Source organism: Mustela nigripes, chromosome 3 (assembly GCF_022355385.1).
Source record: "Mustela nigripes isolate SB6536 chromosome 3, MUSNIG.SB6536, whole genome shotgun sequence".
NCBI classification, from domain to species: domain Eukaryota; kingdom Metazoa; phylum Chordata; class Mammalia; order Carnivora; family Mustelidae; genus Mustela; species Mustela nigripes.
Window position 1 is genome coordinate 74208321 of NC_081559.1, and position 24614 is coordinate 74232934.

At 35.3% G+C, this 24614-nt stretch overlaps 1 protein-coding gene across 8 annotated transcripts in view; it reads right to left on the reverse strand.

Annotated features, from left to right (window-relative positions):
- ZNF385B (zinc finger protein 385B) overlaps nt 1–24614 on the reverse strand; it is a 400466-nt gene that overhangs the window by 255057 nt on the left and 120795 nt on the right. Inside the window, exon 2 of one of the 8 annotated variants that reach the window (XM_059394262.1) lies at nt 14218–14303. The exons of the other annotated variants lie outside the window; for them this stretch is intronic. Coding sequence (XP_059250245.1) covers nt 14218–14263 — 46 coding nt within the window. The 5' untranslated portion in view covers nt 14264–14303. The remainder of the gene's footprint in view (nt 1–14217; nt 14304–24614) is intronic. 8 annotated transcript variants of the gene reach the window in all.

Here is a 24614-nt window from a genome sequence, read left to right on the forward strand (position 1 = left end):
TTTCCTAGGACTGAATATGGCTATTCAGGGAAGAAAATCACTTTTTAATGGGGATGCTAAACAGAAAAAAAGAACCCACATCTGCTGATGACTGACTTTCTCCTCTATGGAAAGACCTTGTTTGAGAATAAAGCCAGCATTTAAAAGCATTACTGTTGACTTTGAAGCTTTGAACCTCCAGAACCAGATGTGCACCCTCTCTAACTCCTCCCTCTTATTACAGACAATAAATTCCCTTTCTTCAACTAAGTTGAATTCTTAGAATTTACAACCCAAACACCCATGAGTAATACTACAGCCTTTCCTTTACTACATTAGAATGTTTTGTTCCAATTATTATGTAGCAATTACAGAAAATGTAAATTTTAATAAAAAATAAATATCTCCATCATTTAGAGAATTTCTCAGATCTGGCAACACAAGTAACATGAAATATTAGGTACAAGGGAGAGGGAGAAATGTTAAACACACAAACAAAAACTAGTAATTGTGTTAAATTTCATGTTAATAAATTTTAACTAAGATAAAACAAAGGATAATATACACTAAAATAGACCTGGCAGACTTAAAATACAAATCTTTTTAACTCCAAGGCATTTGTATAGGGTATTTGCTTTAACTAATCCAAAGAAAGTGGTATTAAAATATAATATTTTTAAAATGTGTAATATCAGACAAAAGATCAAAGAAAAATGATTGGGAGCCCCCAAATATAATTATATTTTTTATATTTTTATATTTTATTTATATTTATTTATATATTTATATGTATTTATATGATTATATTTTATATGGTTATACTTATGAATTATACACTATATAAATATTTATATTTATATTTATTTGTATTATATTTTTATATTTTTATAGAAATATATTATACTCCTATAAAATTATAGGATGGAGGTGGCAGTTAAGATCAATTAGAAAACCAAAGATTACTTGAGTGATGGGGCTTACATAAGGAAAAAAAAGAGAAACCAAACTCATATCCAAAGTGAAATTAAATTCCATGTGAGTTAAAGCTGCAAATGTAAAAAATAATAAATATTTATGTGGTCATGGAATGGTGAAATAGAATACCAGAGATAGAATTCAATATGTCAAAAAAGATTTATCTGTCTTTAAGAAATTAAAAATATCACAATATAAATTTTAAATAATACCACAAAGCAAAAATATAAAATAAGAATACAAATGACAAGCTGGAAAATCATATTTTAAATATGTCTGACAGAATAAAGGTAATACATAAAGGACTCTTGTAAACTGATAAGGATAAGAAAAAAGTAAGTCCTCTAGTAGAACTGTAGATAAAGGGGATGAGTGCCCCAACCTCCCAATATTAGAAAAGACATATATGTTTTAAGATGTTGACAATGGCTGCATCAGGATATTAGAATTACAGGTGATTTTTTGTTCATTACATTGTGTTTTGTGTTTTTCAAGATTGAGTAAGTTTCTTTGCATAATTAGAAAAAGCAAACAATGTTCATGTAACCTAAAACCTCGTGACAAACCTTAGAAGAAAAAAAAAATCTAAGGAAAACTTATTTTAGAGGGTAAGACCCAATTCTAATCAGACTGTCATTTTCCATGAAACCTTAGGCATTAGTTACTTGTTTCTGTCTCCCATTAGGCTTTAGAAGCTAATCTCATCACACATGGAAATCTTTACAACCTAACTATTAACATTAACTATAGCAAATGGACCTAAGACCTTTTTCAGCGTGGTTGTGGGTGCTGGTATGGACCATGCTCCTGGTTCTCCACATTAGGTTGATACTAACTCTACGTGTCTCCCACCTCCACCCTCACAATCAGTGACCCAAGGGCCCACCTCTGCAGGGCCCAGGGCCCAGCTCGGCCCAGATCATGGGAGTGTTTAATAGCTACTAGTTCAACTGAACTGAACTACGCTTCTACGATTATGAAAGGCCTCTATGACCCAGAAAGGCATGGTAAAACAGAGTCAATTCATTATTCTGTTGTCTTTTATATGGTCGAGTATTTTCATGTGAACTAATTTTCCAATTTACTTCAAGTCACTTACATTTTCAATTAATTTTCACATATCCCCAAAAGAAATGAGATAACTGTGAAAGTTGAGTCATTTAACATATAAAAACATATGATGTTCATAGAGAGAAAAAATTACAAAAAATTAAAATTTTCCACAGGTACTTATTATAAAGCCATGATGAAGACTAATTCAAATCAAGGGGCCAAAACTGGTCCAAGTGAAACCAGTACAACAAAATCTTTCTTTATATTAAATAATACACTTAACTTTCCCAAATATTCAGAACTTCTAGTTAACATATTGCTTCTAAAAAGAGGTTTACTAGATATACACATATATTTTTAAAGGTTTTATTTATTTATTCGACAGACAGAGATCACAAATAGGCAGAGAGGCAGGCAGAGAGAGGAGGAAGCAGGCTCCCTGCCGAGCAGAGAGCCCGATGCGGGGCTCGATCCCAGGACCCTGGGATCATGACCTGAGCCGAAGGCAAAGGCTTTAACCCACTGAGCCACCCAGATGCCTCTGCTAGATATATTTTGAATGTCTAATTTGTCATTTGTTATTATTTACATAAATGTATTAAAATCATGAAAGCAACTTTTCATCCCACAGATTAATACTGTCATCTGAAGACTTATTTTTGTTATTAAATTACTTGGCAAATAGGTTTCTGGATAGGTAGCCTAATGTTTATGCTATGCTGAGCCAGTGACATTCATACTGTCTTAATTAGTAAAGGCTGATTTAATGAGACTTCTCTATTCTAGCAATATTGTAAGTAAAATATGATTTGAAATGTAAGCATTTCTAAAGAATGACCTTTACTAACACAAAGGGTACTGTTATTTAATGTAGGATACATTTATCTATCATCAAATTTTATTTATCCACAGCATGTTAACTCTAAAATAATGAGATTTTTAGCTTTACTTGTCTTGAACAGTAGGTCCTAAAAATGTTTTCCTCAATTTATTCTCAAAAGATAAATATATATTTTTTCCATTATAGAACTCTAACATCTGCACTTGCAGAGTTATACTTAAAGGTACTTTTACATTTCATTACGCACTAAATCATCAAAATAAACATTGAGGATCATGAATGCCTGGCTTTTCAATGAATGCTTCTGTATATTGTTTCTTTACAAATCACCGTTTTCATTTTAAAGATAATCAATCATAGAGCCACACAATAACAGAACTGGCAAATGATGTGGAGAGGTTACAAATTTACTCACACTTTGCAACTCAATGTGTTTTTTTTAAAAAAAAAAAAAAGTACCTTTCTTATTTGTTTATTTATTTATTTATTTGACTGATCTGCTCTTCCTCAGGAGCAAACTTATCACGAGCTTCCAGGAACACCCGCCTGTCTCTTGCTCTTCCCCACATGGTCCCACCACTTCCACCTTCTGAGGCTCTTATCAGGGGGCCTATGGATGGCATAAGCAAGGGGATTTCCTCCACCTGCCTCCATGCATAATCTGACCCTATGTTTCAAAGGGGATCAAGGATAAAGACCCCTTGTTTTGGCTTTCCCATGAACACATGTCACACTGTCACTACCATTCCATGAGTTGGCTAAAAGAGGGGGCAATAATTATATTCATGAACCTCTCAACCCTTGCTTTTCCTGTCTCTTCTAACCTTCACTGTACTCAAATGAAAGGGGCAGGTTTGCCACCTCCTTTTTCATTTTAGATGCATTATAAATACATCACACCCACTCCTTGAGGTGGCAAGTTATATTCTGTTTTCCCTAGAGGTCATAATGGCAGATGAAATACAAGGACATCCTAGCTTACTGACATCTGAGCTTCCAGAAGGATAAACTAAGCTATTTGCAGTGGGCTGCAATGCTCTCTTTGTGTAACCAGCAGTGAGTGGTTTGGTTTCAGACTGGCTTTCACACCCAGAGGATATAAAAGGTTTTAACTGCCACCAGGTTAACTTAGAAAGATACAATAGGAGAAACGTAGCATGTCTGTGTGATCTCATCAAATGCATCTTCAGTGGAAGCCCTTATGGCAGTCCAGGCATTGCTTCCCAAATCCCATTAATATTATGTTCAATTTGGGGTGCCTGAGTGGCTCAGCGGGCTAAAGCCTCTGCCTTTGGCTTGGGTCATGATTCCAAGGTACTGGAATCAAGCCCTGCATCAGGCTCTCTGCTCGGCAGGGATCCTGCTTCCCCACCCCTGTGTCTGTCTCTCTGCCTACTTGTGATCTCTGTCTGTCAAATAAATAAATAAAATCTTAAAAAAAATTTTTTTTAAATATTATGCTCAACTTGGGGTGCCTGGCTGGCTCAGTGGGTTAAGCCTCTGCCTTCAGCTCATGTCATGATCCCAGGGTCCTGGATTGAGCCCCACATCAGGCTCTCTGCTCAGCAGGGAGCCTGCTTCCTCCTCTCTCTCTGCCTGCCTCTCTGCCTACTTGTGATGTCTCTCTCTGTCAAATAAATAAATAAAATTAAAAAAAAATTTACTCAACTCAGTTGTAAGAAATGAGATCCCACAAGTGAATGCAAGCTCCTCAGACATAAGGAAGCCTCAGACATGAAGGAAATCACATCTTGTAATCGCCTCTGAGTATATTTTATAAGTCTCTACAAGATACATTTGAAGTTATGAAGGAACTACCAAAGGAAGCTGAGGTTATGTTTTTTCTGACAGATTTTCATATGCTTGTGATCACATGGACCTTTGGGTTTGTATGTCAGATAACAGTCTTCTTAATCCCAATAAGGTATGTACCCCACAATAAACAATATTGAATATAGCTGACATTCCATATTTATCTTAACAAAGTACATTTTCAAGGAAACAATGTTGGCAGAGGGTAAATCCAAGGCCATCAAGACATTCAAGACAGGTTATTTTTTTTTAAATTTTATTTATTTATTTGACAAAGATCACAAGTAGGCAGAGAGGCAGGCAGAAGAGGGGTGGGGGTGGGGGAAAAAGACTCCCTGCTGAGCAGAAAGCCAGATGCAGGGCTAGATCCCAGGACCCTGGGATCATGACCTGAGCCGAAGGCAGAAACTTAACCCACTGAGCCATCCAGGCGCCCCTCAAGACAGGTTTAGACTTGATGATCCCTCTAGAGGGTAAACCTAAAAATACATTGACAATTTAAAACCATAATAATAATACCTAATTTGCTTGACAAAATTACCCAAAATGAAAACACTGGTCAAGAATAGAATACAAATGTCAGAGCACCTATATACTTCAGGATGATGGCAAAGATACTGATTAATTTTAGACTTTAAGTACCATGTTAAAAAATATCTGGAGTAAACACTAAAAGAGCAAAGTAGAATATAAACCTCCAAACATGTAAAAATCTGAAATGGGATTTTACAAAAAAGCAAAGCTCATGCCATCTAAAAGCCTGAGAAAAGGGGCGCTTGGGTGGCTCAGTGGGTTAAAGCCTCCGCCTTCGGCTCAGGTCATGATCTCAGGGTCCTGGGATGGAAACAACATTTGGCTTTCTGCTCCGCAGGAAGGCTGTCTCCCCCACCTCCCCTTGCCTGCTTCTCTGCCTACTTGTGATTCTGTCAAATAAATAAATAAAATCTCTTAAAAAAAATTGAGAGAAGGCAAAAAGGAAATAGAAAGCTCATGATAAGATGATAGAAAGGAAATCCAAGCATACCAGTAATTGCTATAAACATAAATGGACTAAACTCTCCAGATAGTTTCAAAATAAAGATAGGGGTAAAACATAAAAACATAAATTTAAGCTATGTGGCTTTTAAAGGAGACATAGAAAAAATAATAAAAAAACTCCCCTAGTAATTATTATCCAAAATATAGACTTTAAGACAAAAAGAATTACTAGAGATGAAAAAGTATGCAATAAAAAGAGTTTCAATACATTATGAAGGAATACACAAATGTTAATAATAGTAATAAAAACAGCAAGATTAGAGATGTGTCAAAGATTCAAACTGATTATTAAGGGTTATAATTATATATTTATACTACAATTTGGAAAATATAAATGAAATGGGAACATTCCTAGAAAAATACAGATCATCCAAAATTGACTCAAGTAGAAATAGAAAACTTGAGTCATTTTAGATTGGTTTTAAAGTAAGTTTTTCCAGTCATTTAAAAGACAGATAAAAGCAATCTCACAAATTCTTCCAAAGAGAAAAGAAGGAAGATACAGATGGCCCCTGACTTAAAACTGTTCAACTTATGACTTTTGAACTTCAGGCTGGTGTGAAAGTAATGTGAACTCAAGTAGAAATTGGGGTTCAAATTTTGATCTCTTCCTGGGCTGGTGATATGCAGTCTGCTGCTCTCCTGTGATGCTGGGCAGAGGCAGCGACCCACCCCATCACCAGAATAAACAACTGAACCACCTACAATCATTCTGCACCAATATAACCATTCTGGCTTTCACTTTCGTACAGTATGAAGTCAATTACATGAGCTAATGCACACTTTTTTTAATAAAATAGGGTTTGTGTTAGATCATTTTGCCCAACTCTAAGCTAATTTAAGTGCTCTGCACCATTTAAGGTAGGCTAGGCTAAGCTGTGATGTTCGATACATTAGGCATATCAAATGCACTTTTTGACTTGTGATATTTTCAACTTACCATGGGTTTATCAGGGTGTAACCCCATTGTAAGTTGTGGAAGAGTATACTCCTCAATTCATTTTATGACACTAGTATTTCCTATAACAAAAGTACATGAGGATAACAAGAAAAAATTTAGTCTCACTCATGAAGACAGATTAAACAATCATAAAAATTATTAGCTTACTGAATTCAGAAATGGATTAAAAGTTAAATATTATGAGCTAGGCACATTTACACAGTTGGTTTAATTAGAAAATTGATTAACTATATACACATATATAATAAAAGTAAAACCATATGATACATTTTAATAAATACAGAAAAAGCATCTAATAAGATACAGCATCATTTATGAGGAAGGGAAGCAGGCTCCCTGCTGAGCAGAGAGCCCGAAATGAGGCTCGATCCTAGGACCCTGGAATCATGACCCAAGCCGAAGGCAGAGGCTTTAACCCACGGAGCCACCCAGGCACCCCTAAAAAATCTCATACTTCTTGGTGAAATTTAAAAATATTCTCTTTAAGACTGGGAATAAAGGCAAAATATTTCTAAAGCATTTGTTTTCTTCTGCCTCTTTATGTTTACCAGAAAACGGGGTGTCTCGACCAAGATGGCGATATAGGAGGCTCTTGAATTTTCCCCTTCCATGTGATGCACCGACTATACATGGAGCAATTTCCTCTGAGAGAAATTCAGAAATTAGCTGAGTGACTCCTACACAGGGCAACTGAGAAATATCCACATTGAAAAGGCCTGCATCTTGGTGCTGACTGCAATTCTCCTCTTTGAAACACTGACAAGTTCTGGCATGTGCTCAACCACTGGGAGATACTAAGAAAAAAGGCAGTGGCTTAGACAATCACAAAGGTGGTTGTCTATATCTATACCCATACCTATGTCCATATCTATATCTATATCCATATCTATATTAATATCTGTATCCATATATCTATATCTGCCTCTATTTCTCTAGAAATTATCAGAAATATATGGATTTTAGAAATACAAGGAATATAGCCAGCCTTATAAATGAAGGAAATCCTGCTATTTGTAACCACATGGATGGTCCTGAAAGGAGTTAGGGCATTATGCTAAGGGAAAAAAGCTGGACAGAGACAGAAAACACTGCATGGTATCACTTATATGTGAAATTTAAAAAATAAATAAATAAAAGCCAAACTCCTAGAGACAGATTGTAGAATGGTGACTGCCAGGGGCTGATGTAGGGGGAAATAAAGAGATAATGCTATAAGGGTATAAATTTTCAGTAGTCATGAGTATGGATTTAATGTTAACATGATGACTACAGTTGGTAATACTACATTGTCTAACACTTATTTTCCTAAGAGAGTAGAACTTTTTTAAAAATAAAAAATCGTATTTATTTATTTTTGTGCACATACACGCAAGGGGAGGGGGGCGGGTAACAGCAGGAGAAGCAGGTTCCCTGAGCAGGGAGCTTGATGCAGAGCTCGATCCCAAAGACCCTGAGATCATGACCTAAGCCAAAAGCAGATGCTTAACTGACTGAGCTACCCAGGTGCCCTAAGAGAGCAGAACCTAAGAGAGTTCATACACACACACACACACACACACACACACACACACACAAAGATAAACATATGAGGTGATTGATGTGTCCATTAACTTGATTGTGTGAGTCCTTTCACAATGTATATGTATATCAAATCATCATACTGTATGATACTTAAGGTATATGGCAATTTTATTTGTCAATTATACCTCAATAAAACTAAAAAATTATTGAGTATTACACAATTTACAATAAAAAAGGAATAAGAAAAGGATGTACACTTTGACCATTCCTATTTAAATTACCAATTTGTTTGTTTAAATTATTGGTTCTAGGAGTGCCTGGGTGCCTAAGTCAGTTAGGCAGCCAACTCTGGATTTCAGCTCAGGTCATGATCTCAGGGTCCTGGGATTGAGCCCCAAGTCAGGCTCCCTGCTCAGCATGAAAGCTGCTTGTCCCTCTCCCTCTACATCTTCCCCCCAACCCTAGCTCACTCTCTCTCTCTCTCTCTCTCTCTCAAATAAATAAATAAATAAAATCTTAAAAAATTTTTACTGGTTGTAACCAGTATAGTAAAATAAAAAGTTTTTAAAAGTATAAGGAATAAAGAATAGACAAGATGCAATAAAATGGATACTATTTGTAAGATGATATGATTATATAAAAAATATCTAACAAAAGATATTCCAGCCATTTTTTTTGAAGAAAATTATAAAACCTTACAGCAAAGACTTTTAAAGAAGAGATAAATTGAGCATGGTAGACCATGCTATTGGATAAGAGGACTCAACATTTGTATGGAAGAGTAAATGGCTGAGATAGATATAATTGTTGAAGTAAAAAGCCAAAAAGGAGTGCTTGGCAGAAACAGTTATAAAGACTTTTTAGAAGTCTGTATTATTAGGACAGCATGGGTTTGGTGTAAGGACAGAAAAATGAGCCAATGGAACAAAACAGAGACTCTGGAAATAAGCTGGACATATACAGACACTTAATTTTTAACAGAATGGGTACTGAAAACCAGTGTTAAGAAAGTATGTCACTAAATGACTCTGGAACAATTGGTTATCTATAGAGAAAAAAGAAAACTGCATAAAATTGACTGTATAAAGATAACTCCAGGTAGACGAAAGGTTTAAAGCTAAACTACAGCACTTGTAGAAGATGAATACATTGAGGATCTGTATGATCGTGAAGTAGGAAGACTTCTTAAACAGAATACAAAAGTACAAAGCATGAAAGCACTAGAAACATGTGGTTATGTTAAAGTTGAAGGTTAACTTTAACAAGAGACACTAAAAACCAGTGAAAACTGAAGCTATAAACTGAGAATATATCTGCAACATAGGAAATGGAGGATTAGTACAGTATTCGTACTATATAAATAACTGCTTACAAATAAACTTTTTAAAAAATTAATGACTCAAAGGTGGTAACTGAGTAGGAATAGAAATTTCACAGAAGAGGAAACACAAATGGCCAGTAAACATGAAAAGATGCTTCACCTCATTAGTTATCATGGATATGCAAATTAAATAGCCAGTGAGACAGTATTTCACAACCACCAGATTGTCAACAATTTTTAAAAATCAGATAATGTCAAGTGTTGCCAAGGAGTTAACACAATGGAAAGCTTATCTGTTGTTGGTTGGAATATGAAGTGATACCTCAACTTGGAAAAATAGTTCGGCATTTCTTCATTCAGTGTGTATTAATTAACTACTTAAAATACATTTGGTACTATTCTGGGACCACAGCATGAGCAAAACAGATAAAATTGTCATTTCAGGTTGAAATGTACATCTCTTAGGTCAAAATTCCACTTCCTGGAAAGTGTAGGGCCTACAGAACATAACTATATAACCTGGAGAAATCTACATATGTAGATTTCTTAGAATCTACAATACTGCTTCTAAGTCAAACTAAGGAAGAAAGATGATAACCAAAATGTGTATTGTCAGTGGAATGGGTAAATAAATTGGAGTATGGGATACAAAAGAATATAAAACACTGAAGATGAATAAACTACATCTATATATAAAAAGGAATCTCAAAAATTATGTTAGTGGAAAAGCTAAATCTATTTTTTTATTTATTTGTTTATCTTTTTTAAGTAGGCTCTGTGCCCAAAGTGAGGCTTGAACTCACAACCCCGAGATCAAGAGTCACATGCTCTACTGATTGAGCCAGCCCCAAAACTAAACATATTATAAAGACATATTCATATTTATTAGTAAACTATAAAGAAAAGCAAAAGCCTAACAGACAATTCTGCAGAAGAATTACTTCTAGGCAATAAGAAAGAAGTAAGGGGCATCTAAGGTAGAGTTTTATTTTTGAGTTAGGTTATTCGGGAGTTTGATCTTTTCAAAATTACATCTATATTTTATACACCCTTTGAAAATATTTTATATTTTACAATAAAAAAATACATGTCCTTAACATACTAATTGGGCTAAGTTTTTTTGTTTGATTATCAATTTGGGTCAAAATAATAAAATAGTAAAATCAAAAACTCACATATGTTACTGCTTCTATATCATATAAAAATAGTATATCCAATAGCAGTATAATTTTGTCTCAGTGAAAAGTTAAAAAGGAACTTAAAAGTATCAGAAAACCAAGTAAAGGATATATGATAACATAGTTATTAAGAGCAAAATCTACAGAATTACACAAAGTCGTCTGAAGGTTCAGCTGAATTGGTACTCAAAAAATATATTTATATGTGTAGATTCTTCCAGAGAAGAATCTGGAAGATTCTATAACTCCCATGGTAGAATCAATCTAAAATTTGTCCCACTAAGAAATAAACCTTAAAAACAGTTAACAAACATGTTAGCAATTCATTTGTAAGAGTTTATATAATATAGAGCCATTCATATAAATTGATCCAGCATAGTGTTTATAATATAAGAATTCACATTTAGTGAACACTATTCAAATATAATTTCAGTTCAAGACCAGCAGATGAGGCTACGGTAATGCTTTTCTGAATAGAAATATTGAAATTGAGGTTCTTTCTAAGAGGTTAATGATTACTTTGACCGTTTAAACCAAATTCTAATAAATAACTTCTCTTTACACTGTAGCTAGGAAGTTAGGGAGGAACTACCATCCTTGATGCACAGAACAGTGCCTGCACATATAAATATTGTTTACAGAAGATTCTTAATTTTAGATTTCTGTAGTTTAAAACATTAATAATTTTGATGTAAAAATAAAAAGCTTATTCAATGACCAACATGCACTTTATATGAATTCCAAATCTATGCCCTTACTGGTAAGTATATACTCATCTATGATTTTATGGAATTTTCACAATGAATATAAACAAATGAGCATTGCCATGAATTAATATTACTACTGTATATCCATGGGAAACTATGCAACAATAATTAAATTCATAGAATGAATATTCAATTTCACCCATTAGATCAAGAACTACACATTTTTCAAAACTTCAGTATAATAAGAAAAAAGGCTTCTCTGATTAAAGATAAAGTATACAACATTCAATCAAATAATCAGATTTCTAAACACCTAAGTATTTAGAAATGTCAAGTGAAATTAGTCTAGGGGATTGTCAATTTTAAGCGAAAAGGTTAGTCGTAAATGAAACACTGCTTTTTTAGGCATGATCTGTAGAGTCAATAACAAAAACAAGGTTTGACTACCTTAAAATTACCCACCATATATATAAATATTTCCATGTGTGTAAATGTGTGTGCATTTATATATGTATACATATAAAAGTATACATGTTTTCCCTTTTTTTTTGAGATACATGTACATAAAGTCATTTTAGACATTTTCTCTGGATGCTATAAATTAAGGTGTTAGGTTTTCACACAATGTATTTTTGGTATGTAGTCATAATGTTCTCCAATTCTCTAGTTCTGTCAGTTTCACAATGCTCTAGGGTGTGAAATTGACAAGAAATGGTACAAAACCAACAACCTGAAGCATAGAACTTTAATAAGAAGTTACCATGCACAATGTTTGAGAAAGACTAGAAAAATAAATATTTGACAGCAATGACTATGCTCCAATTTGATGAGATGTCTCAAACAAAGAATCCCAGATTCTTCCAAATGCATGAGTCCTTCTATATGTACAAATGTTTAAAAAATCGAAGTAGGATAATCCAGACAAATACCACACTACCTAAGAACCTTAGAGGGAAAGATATGGAAGAATGAAATCTTACAGTCACAGCAGTTGCTTATTTCCCTAGAGTTAAGCTATAGTTCCCACTTTTGCATTCTTATAGATAATGGTCATTTCAAACCCTCTCTCTGAAGCAGCCTTTTTAAATTTCCTTCCCGCAAATCTGAAATAACAATATAAAAAAGGAAGAGTGTGGAAGGTCACCTTTGGTATTGTGTGTTTTCCATCATTAAAATCTGTCTACTCATTGCCCTAACAAATTAGTTACCATTATTTGGCAGCCCAGAAATCTTTTAAACATTAAATGTGATTTTATATAAAAAGGACTTAGCATAGTGGCTGGCACAAGTAAGAACTCAATGAACTGTGATGGTGGAGGTACATGTTCCTCATTATGTCACTCTTGACCGCTCCTATTCTAGACTTTCTACATTACTTTATGAGGGCAAAGTCCAATATTAGTAGCGAAAGAAGCAGCCAGAAAAATATGGGCTGCTTCTGTTTTCTTAATAAGGGATTTATAATGATGAGGAGGAGGAAGAGGAAATAATATTAGTAATGATGCTGTCTTTGTGCTTTATAAACATCTTTCAAAGACATCATTTCATGTAACAGGCATAGCATCTCTGTAAGTTTTGTAGAGCAGATATCACTTTCCTTATCTTAAGGATGAGGAAATTAAACCTCAGAAAGGTTGAAAAAGTAGCCCAAAGGACACTGACTGCACATTAGGCCATTGAATGCAAAATGGAGACCAGAAGCCACATCACTTCAACCCAAGTACTCCCTTATGATTTAAATCAGCATGGCACTCCATCTTGAAATATTAATCCTTTGGAGCAAGTAGAGTTTCATGTGGGTGTTTCATGGAACTCCTGGACTAACGATCAGTTCAAATAAATGAATAAGTACTCAACATTAAAAACAGATCCCTTGCTGCCTCGGTTTGGGTATAGCAAAAGGAAGACAATTTATCAGATAACATTTCAGTTTCTTTGACTTTATTATTCTTATAAATTGAATTATTATTCTGAAAAATTATTCTTATAAATTGAAAATATATTTAAATGGACTCTAAATTATTGTACTTAAAAATATTCTTCAGTTTAGTTTTTCCAAAAAATAACACTGAAAACAATGTAAAATACAACTGAGTTATTTTCTGGTCCACAGAACTTTTTTTTTTTTTTTTTTTTTTTTTTAAATTTTTTTTTTTTTTGTTAGAGAGAGAGATACAGAGCGCAAGCACAGGCAGACAGAGTGGCAGGCTAGAGGCAGAGGGAGAAGCAGGCTCCCTGCCAAGCAAGGAGCCCGATGTGGGACTCGATCCCAGGACGCTGGGATCATGACCTGAGCCGAAGGCAGCCGCTTAACCAACTGAGCCACCCAGGCGTCCCAGGTCCACAGAACTTTCAAAGGGAGTTGTGTTAGCTAAGCAATATTAGGATCCTACAGCATGAATTATCTTATAATGAAATACCTGGGAAAAGTTCTATGTAATTGGGAAAATAATATCTTCAAAGTAAATGATTGCTACAGTTATAAATGTATACTTCTGGCCTTTTAAGGATTAACCATGAGAAAAACATTAATGTTCACTACCCAAAAATATTTATACATTTCTTAAGTAGACTATAATAATATAGTCTTTCTGCTTAGATATAAGCTTTATTTTTAAAAACTTAGAATTATATATAAACAAGGTTGGATTGGGAATTATTTGATTAAAAATGTAACCAATGAACCCGTCCAAATAAAAACTCTTTTGAATAACCCCCATGGAAAAACAACATGTCACACCTAAATTCTACATATTTAAGCCATATGTAGCACATCAAAGCTACCATAAAGGGACTGAAAAGATTTATTTTGAACATTGAGAAAATCTTACTTGTGAGCAGATGCCTAGACTTAGCCTGGAGGCAGCAGGTTTTCATTGGGTGGGTAATCACATCACTGGGGCATTTTGTGAAGACTCTAGAAAGGATATTTAGTAGTAAAAAGCATGCATATTGAAGTTAATAAACCAGCTAGGCACGTAAGATATTTCTGAAGAGCCTCCCCCAATCACAATGAATGCCCTAAGTCTTAAAAACAAGCAGTTCATTCCTGTTCTCTGAGGACAACTGCCCTTCGTCAAGTTTGACTCTGACAAAAATCAGTGAGAATTTTGCCTGAACAAAATGCACTAAACTCCTGCAGCAGAGGCATCTCCATAATAATCTCTCGCTTGATTCCTCAAGTTCTCAGGGCAGCTAATTCTGGAGAAACTCAGAACACATTGCAAATTTTCTTGTTTTTGTTTTTTATTTTTAACTACAAATGCAATCCATCTTCAAAAATCTACACAAATGCTAAAAAAAGGCCACTACGAAATGAAGTCATATGAAAAATAACCCTAGAATTGTTCAGCTTAAGGGGTTCATAAAGAGTACTAAAAATGTCCAAATCTCTCACATAGGAGGTAAGGAATGTGAAGCCCAGAGACTTAATATGACTTACTCAAGTTCTCAAAGTCAGGGGGTGCAGCCTCAGGATAAGAACCCAGAAAACCCAAATCATCTCGTGTTCTTTCCACCACACCATGACCACTTTCATATGGAAAGGAGTGTGAAAGAGACACATTTGTGAAGTTGGGATCTTAAAATTTTTTTCTTTCTCATAGTGAAGCCCCGTTTTGGCCCCCAAGAAAGCAGCATTATTTTATGTGTAAGTATTTCTAAAAATAATTCTAGTTTAAATCTACTATTATCTGGTCTCAATATGTTGCACTTTCTTTCCAAAGGGCTGATGTCATCAGAAATCCTTAATATTGGTTAGCAAACTGTGGTCTTTAATTGCTAAAGACAACATCTGTAAATTCTCAGTCAGGAGAACTCTGGGACCACAAAAAAAAAAAAAAAAAAAAAAAATCAAGGCTACTTTAATGCATGAGTGATAGAAATCAGTGTGAAGCATACACTTCAAGTAGTCTTGTCATTTTATGTATTTACAGGTTTATAACCCATTTATGAATTCTTGATAAAATATTAAATCAGGAAACTACTAAAAATTATTAAAACAGGGTAGCACAAATAGTTTTTAAATTTTTCTTAAATCTAAAGCCCAAAGTAACATCTTCTAAAAAGATTCAAATATTTATATTTTAAGCTAGAGTATCAGGCAGAAAAAAGGTTAAATCCTAATAACATAGTGGAGCTAAAACACGGCTTTGGGGCACCTGGGTGGCTCAGTGGGTTAAGCCTCTGCCTTCTGCTCTGGTCATGATCCCAGAGTCCTGGGATCAAGCCTGCCTCGGGCTCTCTCTGCTCAGCAGGGAGCCTGCTTCCCCCTCTCTCTCTGCCTGCCTCTCTGCCTACTCCTGATCTCTGTCAAATAAATAAATAAAATCTTAAAAAAAAAAAAAACAGACTTCAAACAAAATTTAGTTCATATTAAATATTTATCACTAGAGTAAAAACTGGATTAAAGAAAACTAATGAAAATATTTTTTGTACTCAGAAAAATGGGAAATTAAGTTTCTTTTTTGTTCAAGTTTCCTGAAAATCCCAGAATGAAACATTTAATTTTCTAGGACACATTGATAGACAGAGGTAAGAAGGCTACACAGCTAGAGCTGAATTAATCAAGCAAACATCATTGAGAATCAGCAGAACTTTCCTGGTGATTAAACTCAGTTTGAGACAGCTGGAGGTGGACCCAATCTTGCCGGAGATTCCATGAGAACAGAATGTTAAGGGCACAAAACGGTCTTCAAAAACAGACTATGTAAACCATTGTAAACCTGTCAGTATTTTCAAGTATATAGGGTAATATGTGAGTAAAAATCAAGAGGGTAAACCTCACATTTTCAAATTAGAGATATCTTATTAACTAGTATAGCTTCTTACCTAATTTCATTATTATTTTTCGAGTTGGATCATGTTTACATGAAATATTTGCCTTCTCCAATTTCCTAAAATTTCCAAGGGTCATGGAACTATTAATAATCAGAAATGCGAAAGACTGAATACCGTAGTGTTCCAAGGCTGGAATTACTTTAATTGTTAATTCTAAATTATTAAATCTAACTATATCTGGATTCCCGTTTGATCTATTTAATACCAATGTTGGAAAAATTCCAAAATTGTCCACACCCCTAATTAGAGTGGCCATACATCACAGTAAAAAGCAACCCGACTTTATGCCTGGGTCCTGGCTAAATCATAAATAACTCTTAAAAGGGTCCCATTTTGATGATAAATGATATAACCATCAACTATATAAAACTTTGAATGGCTTCTTCCCTTACTCTCCTAGTCCCTAAGAAAACTTTCTTCCATGTAACTTAATACTAGAAAAGAAATTAATGCTGACTTCTCCTTAATAGAAAATTTTCAATTTCAATATACAAGCTTGACTTTTTAGGTGTTACCTCCTGTCCCTTCCCACTTTGTAACCAGTATGAATTTTGCTTCTTCCTATGGAAATTGTGCATTACTGTTCTGACATTCCCTGCCCCCAGTCCTCCAACCCCTTAGTGCTTAGTTGGCTTGGAGGCACAGACTTACTTGAAAATATTAAATTTATGACAATGTTTTAAAATCACTAAGTAACTTAAAAATCAATTACTGCAATACAGTTCATTTGTAAACTGGGCACAGCTTTTGTACTGATAAAAGAATAATTTAGGACAAAATTTATGGTTAATAAATACCATTGTAAAAACACCTCAATGAATGAATGATAAGGAATGGACTTCATAGACAGGTGGTTTAGTGTGAAGAAATAGAAAAATTCTTATGCCACAAAGAGAAAGGGACAGAAGGGTGACAAGATAAAGGAGAAGAAGCATAAAATCAAAAGTGTAATTAAGTTTGAAAGAAACCCTGTCACCCACTGGCTTTGCACAATGACTAGCATGTACTAAGGCACCAAAAGTTATAAACTTGTTCTACTGGGATATTTTTATCTTTTTTACTGTAAAAATGTAACTCAGACTTTATCATGGAAGTCACTTGTTAAAATGGACTAGGTTTTTAGAAATAAATATTGAGCGGACTGAAATGCATTTAGTCTTCAAGTGAAATATGCATACATTGGCCTTCAATCTGTAATGTTCAGGTCTGGCTAATATTGTTCCACTTTTGTACAAAAGATGAAGCCAAGGCTATAAGTGTAGAAAAGTGTACCTCTGCTTTAATTTTTCACAACTGTCTTGTTTCTAAGTCTCATACTAGGTTCTGTAGCATATGCAACTTTGTTTCATCATCACTCCTATCCAATCAGGTACGTTTTACAGATGCAAAAACTGAGTTTAGAGACTTTAGACAACTTTCCCACAGAGCTGATAAAAGTCAGGGTCAGGGTTTGAACCTCTGGCTGCCAGCTGCCAAATCCCGAACTCCTTGCCACTGTGCTCTGTAATCTCTCTCTGAAGAGCTCCTTCACAATCAACTTATTTGTGGTGCTTCTTCTCAAAGACTCTCCATTACCTGCCCAGTAGAGCACAACCCCCTTGAACCAGTCTCTAATGTGGTTTTAGAACAAGCTGAAAAGCATTAAAAAACCCACATGCCAGCAGTTTGGATTTAATTGATCGGGGTAGAGTGTAGGCATCAGCACTATTTAAAAGTTCCCCAATGGATTGTAACATGCTGCTGCAGCTGGGAAGTCTCCCAGAGACTTGCATCCAGGGGTCCCCTGCAACTGGCTTGTCTGCTCTGCCAAAACGCTGTTTCCTGACAGTTCTTCCCAGCCATCTCACCCTCAGACATACCACGAACCACCATTCTTTACACAAAGAAATAATGCCCATCAGAGGAAAGAAAGTCCTACTTTTTCAGCTTCACATCTCCTTTCTGTACAAAGGTTCAGCCTTTGCAGTTTGAGTATCACAATTCCTGCGCTGATTCTTGGGCACTTCTTTGAAATTAAAAATGTGTAACATGGAAAGTTTGTAAGTCATCTTTCCCTGATCTATTCCTGCTGCCATTTTTATGAGGCAAAAAGAGATGGAAATTCATAGAGTATTAGTATTAGGTCAACCACGATTATATCTAGTTAGCTTAGAGCACCGTGCCAATGAGGCTAATATTGTGACTTTCACATCTAGTTAGCTCTGTTTGGATTCACAAACCCAAACCACCTTTAATCCGGGGTAGGCAATGCACAAATGTCAGCAATTATGCAGTTGATCATAATAGAGATGTGTATATGTGAATGTGTATGTGTGTGTGTGTGTGTGTGTGTGTGTGTATCTGTGAAAATCCAAAGGCATCATCTTCAAATGCAAGCAAGAGCATATTTTTAAAAAGCAGCAGTGTAGCCAACTTAGACCGATTAGAAGAGAGAAGGAAAATGTCTAGTTGATCAACAGTTAGCTGATCATAATATTAACCAAGTCCTTCATGCCACGTTTCTGCAAGCTAACATTGAATATAATATAAAATCACTCCCACTTCAGCTCAGCTGGGATTTTGAGTTATTAAACAAAAAGAATGTGTTAAATTAACATTCACACTCAGCATTAAACCCCTAGAAGCAAAGGAATTGAAGATAAGACGTCCATTGTCAAATCATGACTTTGTATTACAGTCCCAAAGGTAAGATCACCCAGTATTATGTATTTCTCAGAAACTAAATGTATGAGATTAAAAAACAAACCCTCTGCACAAAAGGGTGAGCTCAGTGCAATACTGAATGCTGTCATGTTTGTGGATTTAAGGCATGCCTTCCTATTATTTTAATGTAGTTTTGTTCTTTCTTCTTTTCCTTTTCATATATTAGTGTGACTCACATTGAGGTACTTCAGAAGTTTTCATTTCACAAAGCTGAGGTCCCTCACATCCCTGCTGTTTTACACGGACTAACACATCTGAACGGATTTTATGGAAGAGACCCACAAGTGATATTGTTCAAGCATGAATAGAGTGTATTTCCTGAAAGTTCTGGAAGGAAAAACACACATCAGGTAGGCTAAGGCTGGACACCAGGACTGAACACAGAGGGTCAATACAGCACCTGCTCAGGAATTGACCAAAGAGCAGCTTTTCACATTGGGACAGACATGTGGGAGGACAAAGGCCAATAGACTGGATCATCATCCAATTACCCGGGAAAATGGCTTCTGCCTTCCTCACCTATTAACCGTGGCCGGAAACCATGCAGTCATCATCTGGCAACTCTACAAGCTTTCACTGGGACAACTTTTAATTACATCACATTCCTATCATTTTCTCTCTGCCTCTCTCATCTTTCTTTTTTTTTATATGAATATATCTGTTATTCTCAAAAGTAAACTTCTCCAAAGTAAAAGTATGTTAAAAAATTCAAGAGTACAAAAGGGTATAATACTTAAATGAAAGTCTACTTCAAAGAGTATGAAAGGGAATACAGTCAAAAGTAATTCTACTTTGAACTCCATCTCTAGACTCCCTATGAAATGGATTCATCCCTTCTTTTTCTCTTTCTTCTCCTTCCTCCCCCTTCTTCTCTCTCCGCATATATTTGTATGTATATACCTAATACACACACAAACATATCTCTAATGGAGACAACATATATTTTGTACTGCATATTTCTTGTTTTACTTATACCTTACACATTATCCCATATCAGTTGTTACTGTTACTGAAATTCATATGTTAAAATCCTAATGCCTAATGCGATGGCATCAGAAAGTGGGGACTTTGGGAGATGATTATGTCACAAGGGTAGAGTCTTCATAAATGGGATTTATGTTCTTATAAAAGAGACCCCACAGAGATCCTGTGTCCCTTCTGCCATGTGAAGATACACAAAAAGTCTACAACCTGGAAAAAAGACCTCACCTGACCATGCTGCCCGCTGACCTTGGATTTCCAGCTTCTAAAACTATGAGAAAGACATTTCTGTTGTTTATAAGCTACTCCATCTGGAGTATTTTGTCATAGCAGCCCAAACAGGCTAAGACAATGTCACCTTGCATGGATGAACCATGATTATTACCATCACCCATTGCTGGGTATTTTTTTCTATATCTTCCTGCAACAAATAATGTCAGAATAAAGTCCTGTATGGATTTGTACATAGATACATGCAACAAAATTTGCTGCTCTATGTGACTTTGTTTACATATGCAAGCATACACACAGACTAAATCTGGGGTAGTGGAATTGCTGGGCCAAAAGATACGCATATTCTAAGTTTGGGTAGTTATTGCCACATTGCCTTGTCAAATACACAAATGAATTTACACTCCATCCAACAATGAACAAGAGTACTTCCATGACCATACATTTGCTAACTCACTGTATTATCATAAGATTTGATCTTGCCCATCTCATAAGAAAGTCTCACTGTATTTTTAATTAGATAAATGTTTTTATGAGTGGCAATTAGCAAATAATGTATTGAGTTCTGGACAAGTAATCACAGATCCTGTACTTAATGGTAGTCTCTCTTAGTCAATGTTTTAAATATATTATGTATTATGTATGTGTCTAGTGTTGTAGTGAAGTTCACATATTTAAAAAAATTAGGACATAGTTCTTAGCTCAAGCAGTCTTGGAGAGAAAAATATTTAGGGATAAGTATAATAAGAGAATATGAATTAGATATAGAAATGGTTAACTTTGGGTAAAAAGCTTGTCCCTTAAATATACCTTACTAATCTGTTTTTACATTTTATAAACATATTCAAATGGGATAAGGAAAAAATATATAATATGCTTGTCTACAAGAAGCACCATGGCAATTAAAGCTAAAAACTAAAGATCCTGATCCAATGAAAAATTATCTTAGGTGACCCATCTATACTTATAATCTATATTTATTGAAATAAGAGTATGCAGAATAATTTATCAAACTATCTTACTTGATACTTATTCTAGGGACTTGGAGCTTTGTCTGAAAAAAAAAAAAAGGACACAGCCTGTCCTCTGACCACTGTTTTTCAGATGTTGTTAAGCTCTTTTGATTAACAGAATCCAAACACAAACTTTTGTCTTCTGCCCTTCCTCCTCTCCCAACTCACTGAACCATTAAACTTTTAATATATGGTGATTCTTATTAACCGTTGGATTTGTTATACCATACTAAAGAAGGTTGCCCTTTAATAAGGGTGTGTTAAGGATAGTTAATTATATTACACAGAAATCCTTTAAGTATTCAGATCCCATAAAATGTGATAATAATGTTAACATTATTGACTGGTAAGGTTACTACTTGAGCTTTTAATTATCTTTCCAACCTTCTTTACAAGCTGTCTTCCAATCAACAGGAAGGCTTTAAAATTTTATTCCTGGACTAAATTTGATTCACTGATCATACACCCTTTCCACATTTTCCCTTAATTTCCAAACTTCATTACATTGTTTATGGCCAACTGGTAATTTCTCCTCCAAAAGTAAACCTTTGAGCTGGGCTGCCCACAGACGGAGGCAGAAGAAGCTGATGTGTGGAAGGTGCTGAACGGGGGTTCAGAAGTCTAGGTTTGACTTCCAGTTCTGCTATTTGGCAAGTCATTCCCCAGATGCTGATTTAATATTACTGTAATGAGCAAATACTTAACTACTTTATTTACTTCCCAGGGTTATGGTAGGGATCAAGTGAAATTATGGGTGGAAATGGATGATGAGAATTAGCAATTAGTTTCCTCAATCTCCTTTCAAAATCTCCCTTCTGTATCTATGCCCAGCAGTCTACACGGCCTACACTTTCCCAAAGCCTCCCCCGTGGGCCATGTTATTTGAGTCTTCCACACTCTAGCCCTGTATTTCTCACCAAAATTTACCTGCTTTAGGTTTTATCTCTCAAACTCTAATTTTTACTAGAAGACAGCTATAACAGAAGAAAGAATAATTTGTAAGTAATAATGAGTTACATTTATTGAGTACTTCATGCATTTATTGAGTACCTCATGCCAAACCATAAAGCTATCATTGGCAATCTTACAGCTTTTACTATAACTTCTGATTATATCATATTCTTGCCATTTTCCCTCAGTTTGACACACCAAGAACTTTATATACAATACTCTCACTTAATCTTTACAGCAAATGCATGCATGGAAGCCATTCTTCTTCTTCTCCAGCTGAGGAAACTGAGACTTGGAAAGTGAAGTAATTTGCGCAGTCATACAGCTAAGTTGTGGTGGAGCCAAGGCTTTGAACCTTTGAATGCTTGAAACTTCCCCATAATCACTGCACTCTGCTGCTTCTCCTTCATGCAGAACTAATGTAATGGACAAATTCTCATTGATGTATTACCTTATTTATTTAACATGCTCCTGCAATTACAGAGTCTAAAGTTGAAAGATCTACTTTTTTTAAGAGTTATTTATTATAGAGAGAAAAAGAAAGGGTACACGCACAAGTAGGGGGAGGGGTAGAAGAAGAGAGAGAAACCTGAAGCAGACTCCACAGTGAGCAGGGAGCCTGACACAGGACCCTGAGATCATGACCTGAGCCAAAACCAAGTCAGTTGTTGAACTGACTGTGCCACTCAGGTGCCCCTGGAAAATCATCTACTTTAACCATCCATCCAATCCTTATTCTTCTCTATCACACACCTAAGTCACATTCTGCCTTTTGTTTCAATCAGGGACATACTCTATGTCCAAAAAAAGAATCTCTTCATATTCAGACAACTCTTTTAAGAAGTTCTTTATATCACATAAAGATCTTTCTTCCTGAAAAGCCCATCCACTGATCTTAATTTTACCTGAAAACTTTATTGAAAAGGAGGTAGATGGGGGGAATTTAATGAAATAGATAGAGGTGATTAAAAGTATACCTATTGTGATGAGCACTGAGTCATGTATAGAATTACTGAATCATTACTTTGTACACCTGAAACTAATATAACACTGTATGTTAATTATATTTCAATAAAAAATTTAGGAAACAAACAAACAGAAAAAGAAAAAAATTCAAATAAAAAGGAAGGGGGAATAAAGAAAGGAAACACTATAACTCAAACGTTATAATAAATCATCTAATGATCTCTTCTCCTTGGCAAAGTACTGAGCATACCTTGGCCATGGTAGTTCAAATGAAAGCACTTAAAGCTCTCTGCATCTCTCCCAAACCTCAGGCATACTCTGACCAACTGAGGAAACTTCACTGATACAGGTATTCAATTTCTTCTAATCCCACCTAAAATACTATATTAAGATCGTAGGGGGTGATCATGTTATGCTTTTGATTCATTCATGAGTTTATGGTTTAATATTCCTACAACTTTTCTCTCTCCCTACTTCATTTACTGTAGTTGAAATTGACCTTGTTGGAGTTGATCCATCTTTTGAAAGAGTGCTTCTAACTGGGACTGCCATTGGAATCGCCTTGGGAGTTTTAAAAATATTGCTTCCCGTGTAGCGCTCCTAGAGATTCTGATTTATTTGTATGAGATGTGGCCTAGGTTTTGAGATTTATATTAGTTGTATTTCCCTATGTACTTATTTTCTCACCTTCATGTCATCTACAGATGCAATAGCCAAGTCATCAATGTTCTCCCCAAGTCATTGCAGAGTCCTAGACCCTCACTTTAAGTGAATAATTGGCCAGGTACACTTGGGTGTAGGGATTCAACCAATTACAAATCTACCAAATTACATTATCATTCAGTCCACAGTTTTCTATTCTACTCACAAAATAATATCAAATAATATCAAAAAGATTTGGTTAAGGGGCGCCTGGGTGGCTCAGTGGGTTAAGCCGCTGCCTTCGGCTCGGGTCATGATCTCAGGGTCCTGGGATCGAGTCCCACATTGGGCTCTCCACTCGGCGGGGAGCCTGCTTCCTCCTCTCTCTCTCTGCCTGCCTCTCTGCCTACTTGTGATCTCTCTCTGTCAAATAAATAAATAAAATCTTTAAAAAAAAAAAAAAAGATTTGGTTAAATGTCTTACAGAAGGCGAGTCTCTAGGGCAGTGTTTAAAAGCATGGATTCTGGAGCCTCCTCTCATAAAGTAGGTATAACAGCACTTACTGATAAGGGTGTTACAAGACTAAATGAGATGAAGCCTCTGGCATATAGTTGGTTTGAAAGTGTCAATTATCACTGCTGTTGTTTTGCAGCCTTTTTATGCACTATTTACTGCAAACACTTGATTAAAGGACAATGATAAAACTTGTTGATAGAGGTCCAATATTGGTTAAATCAGTTGTAGCTAAAGCAAGAAATAAGTGTTAGAGATCATTTCTAAGCCATCCCTATTTTTTCCCTACCCCAGTTAAACATGATTCATAAACCATTAAAGGATTTCTAACTATTGTGTATACAGAGTGACATCCACGGCTTGCTCCCCCTAATTTGCATAAAAGTTG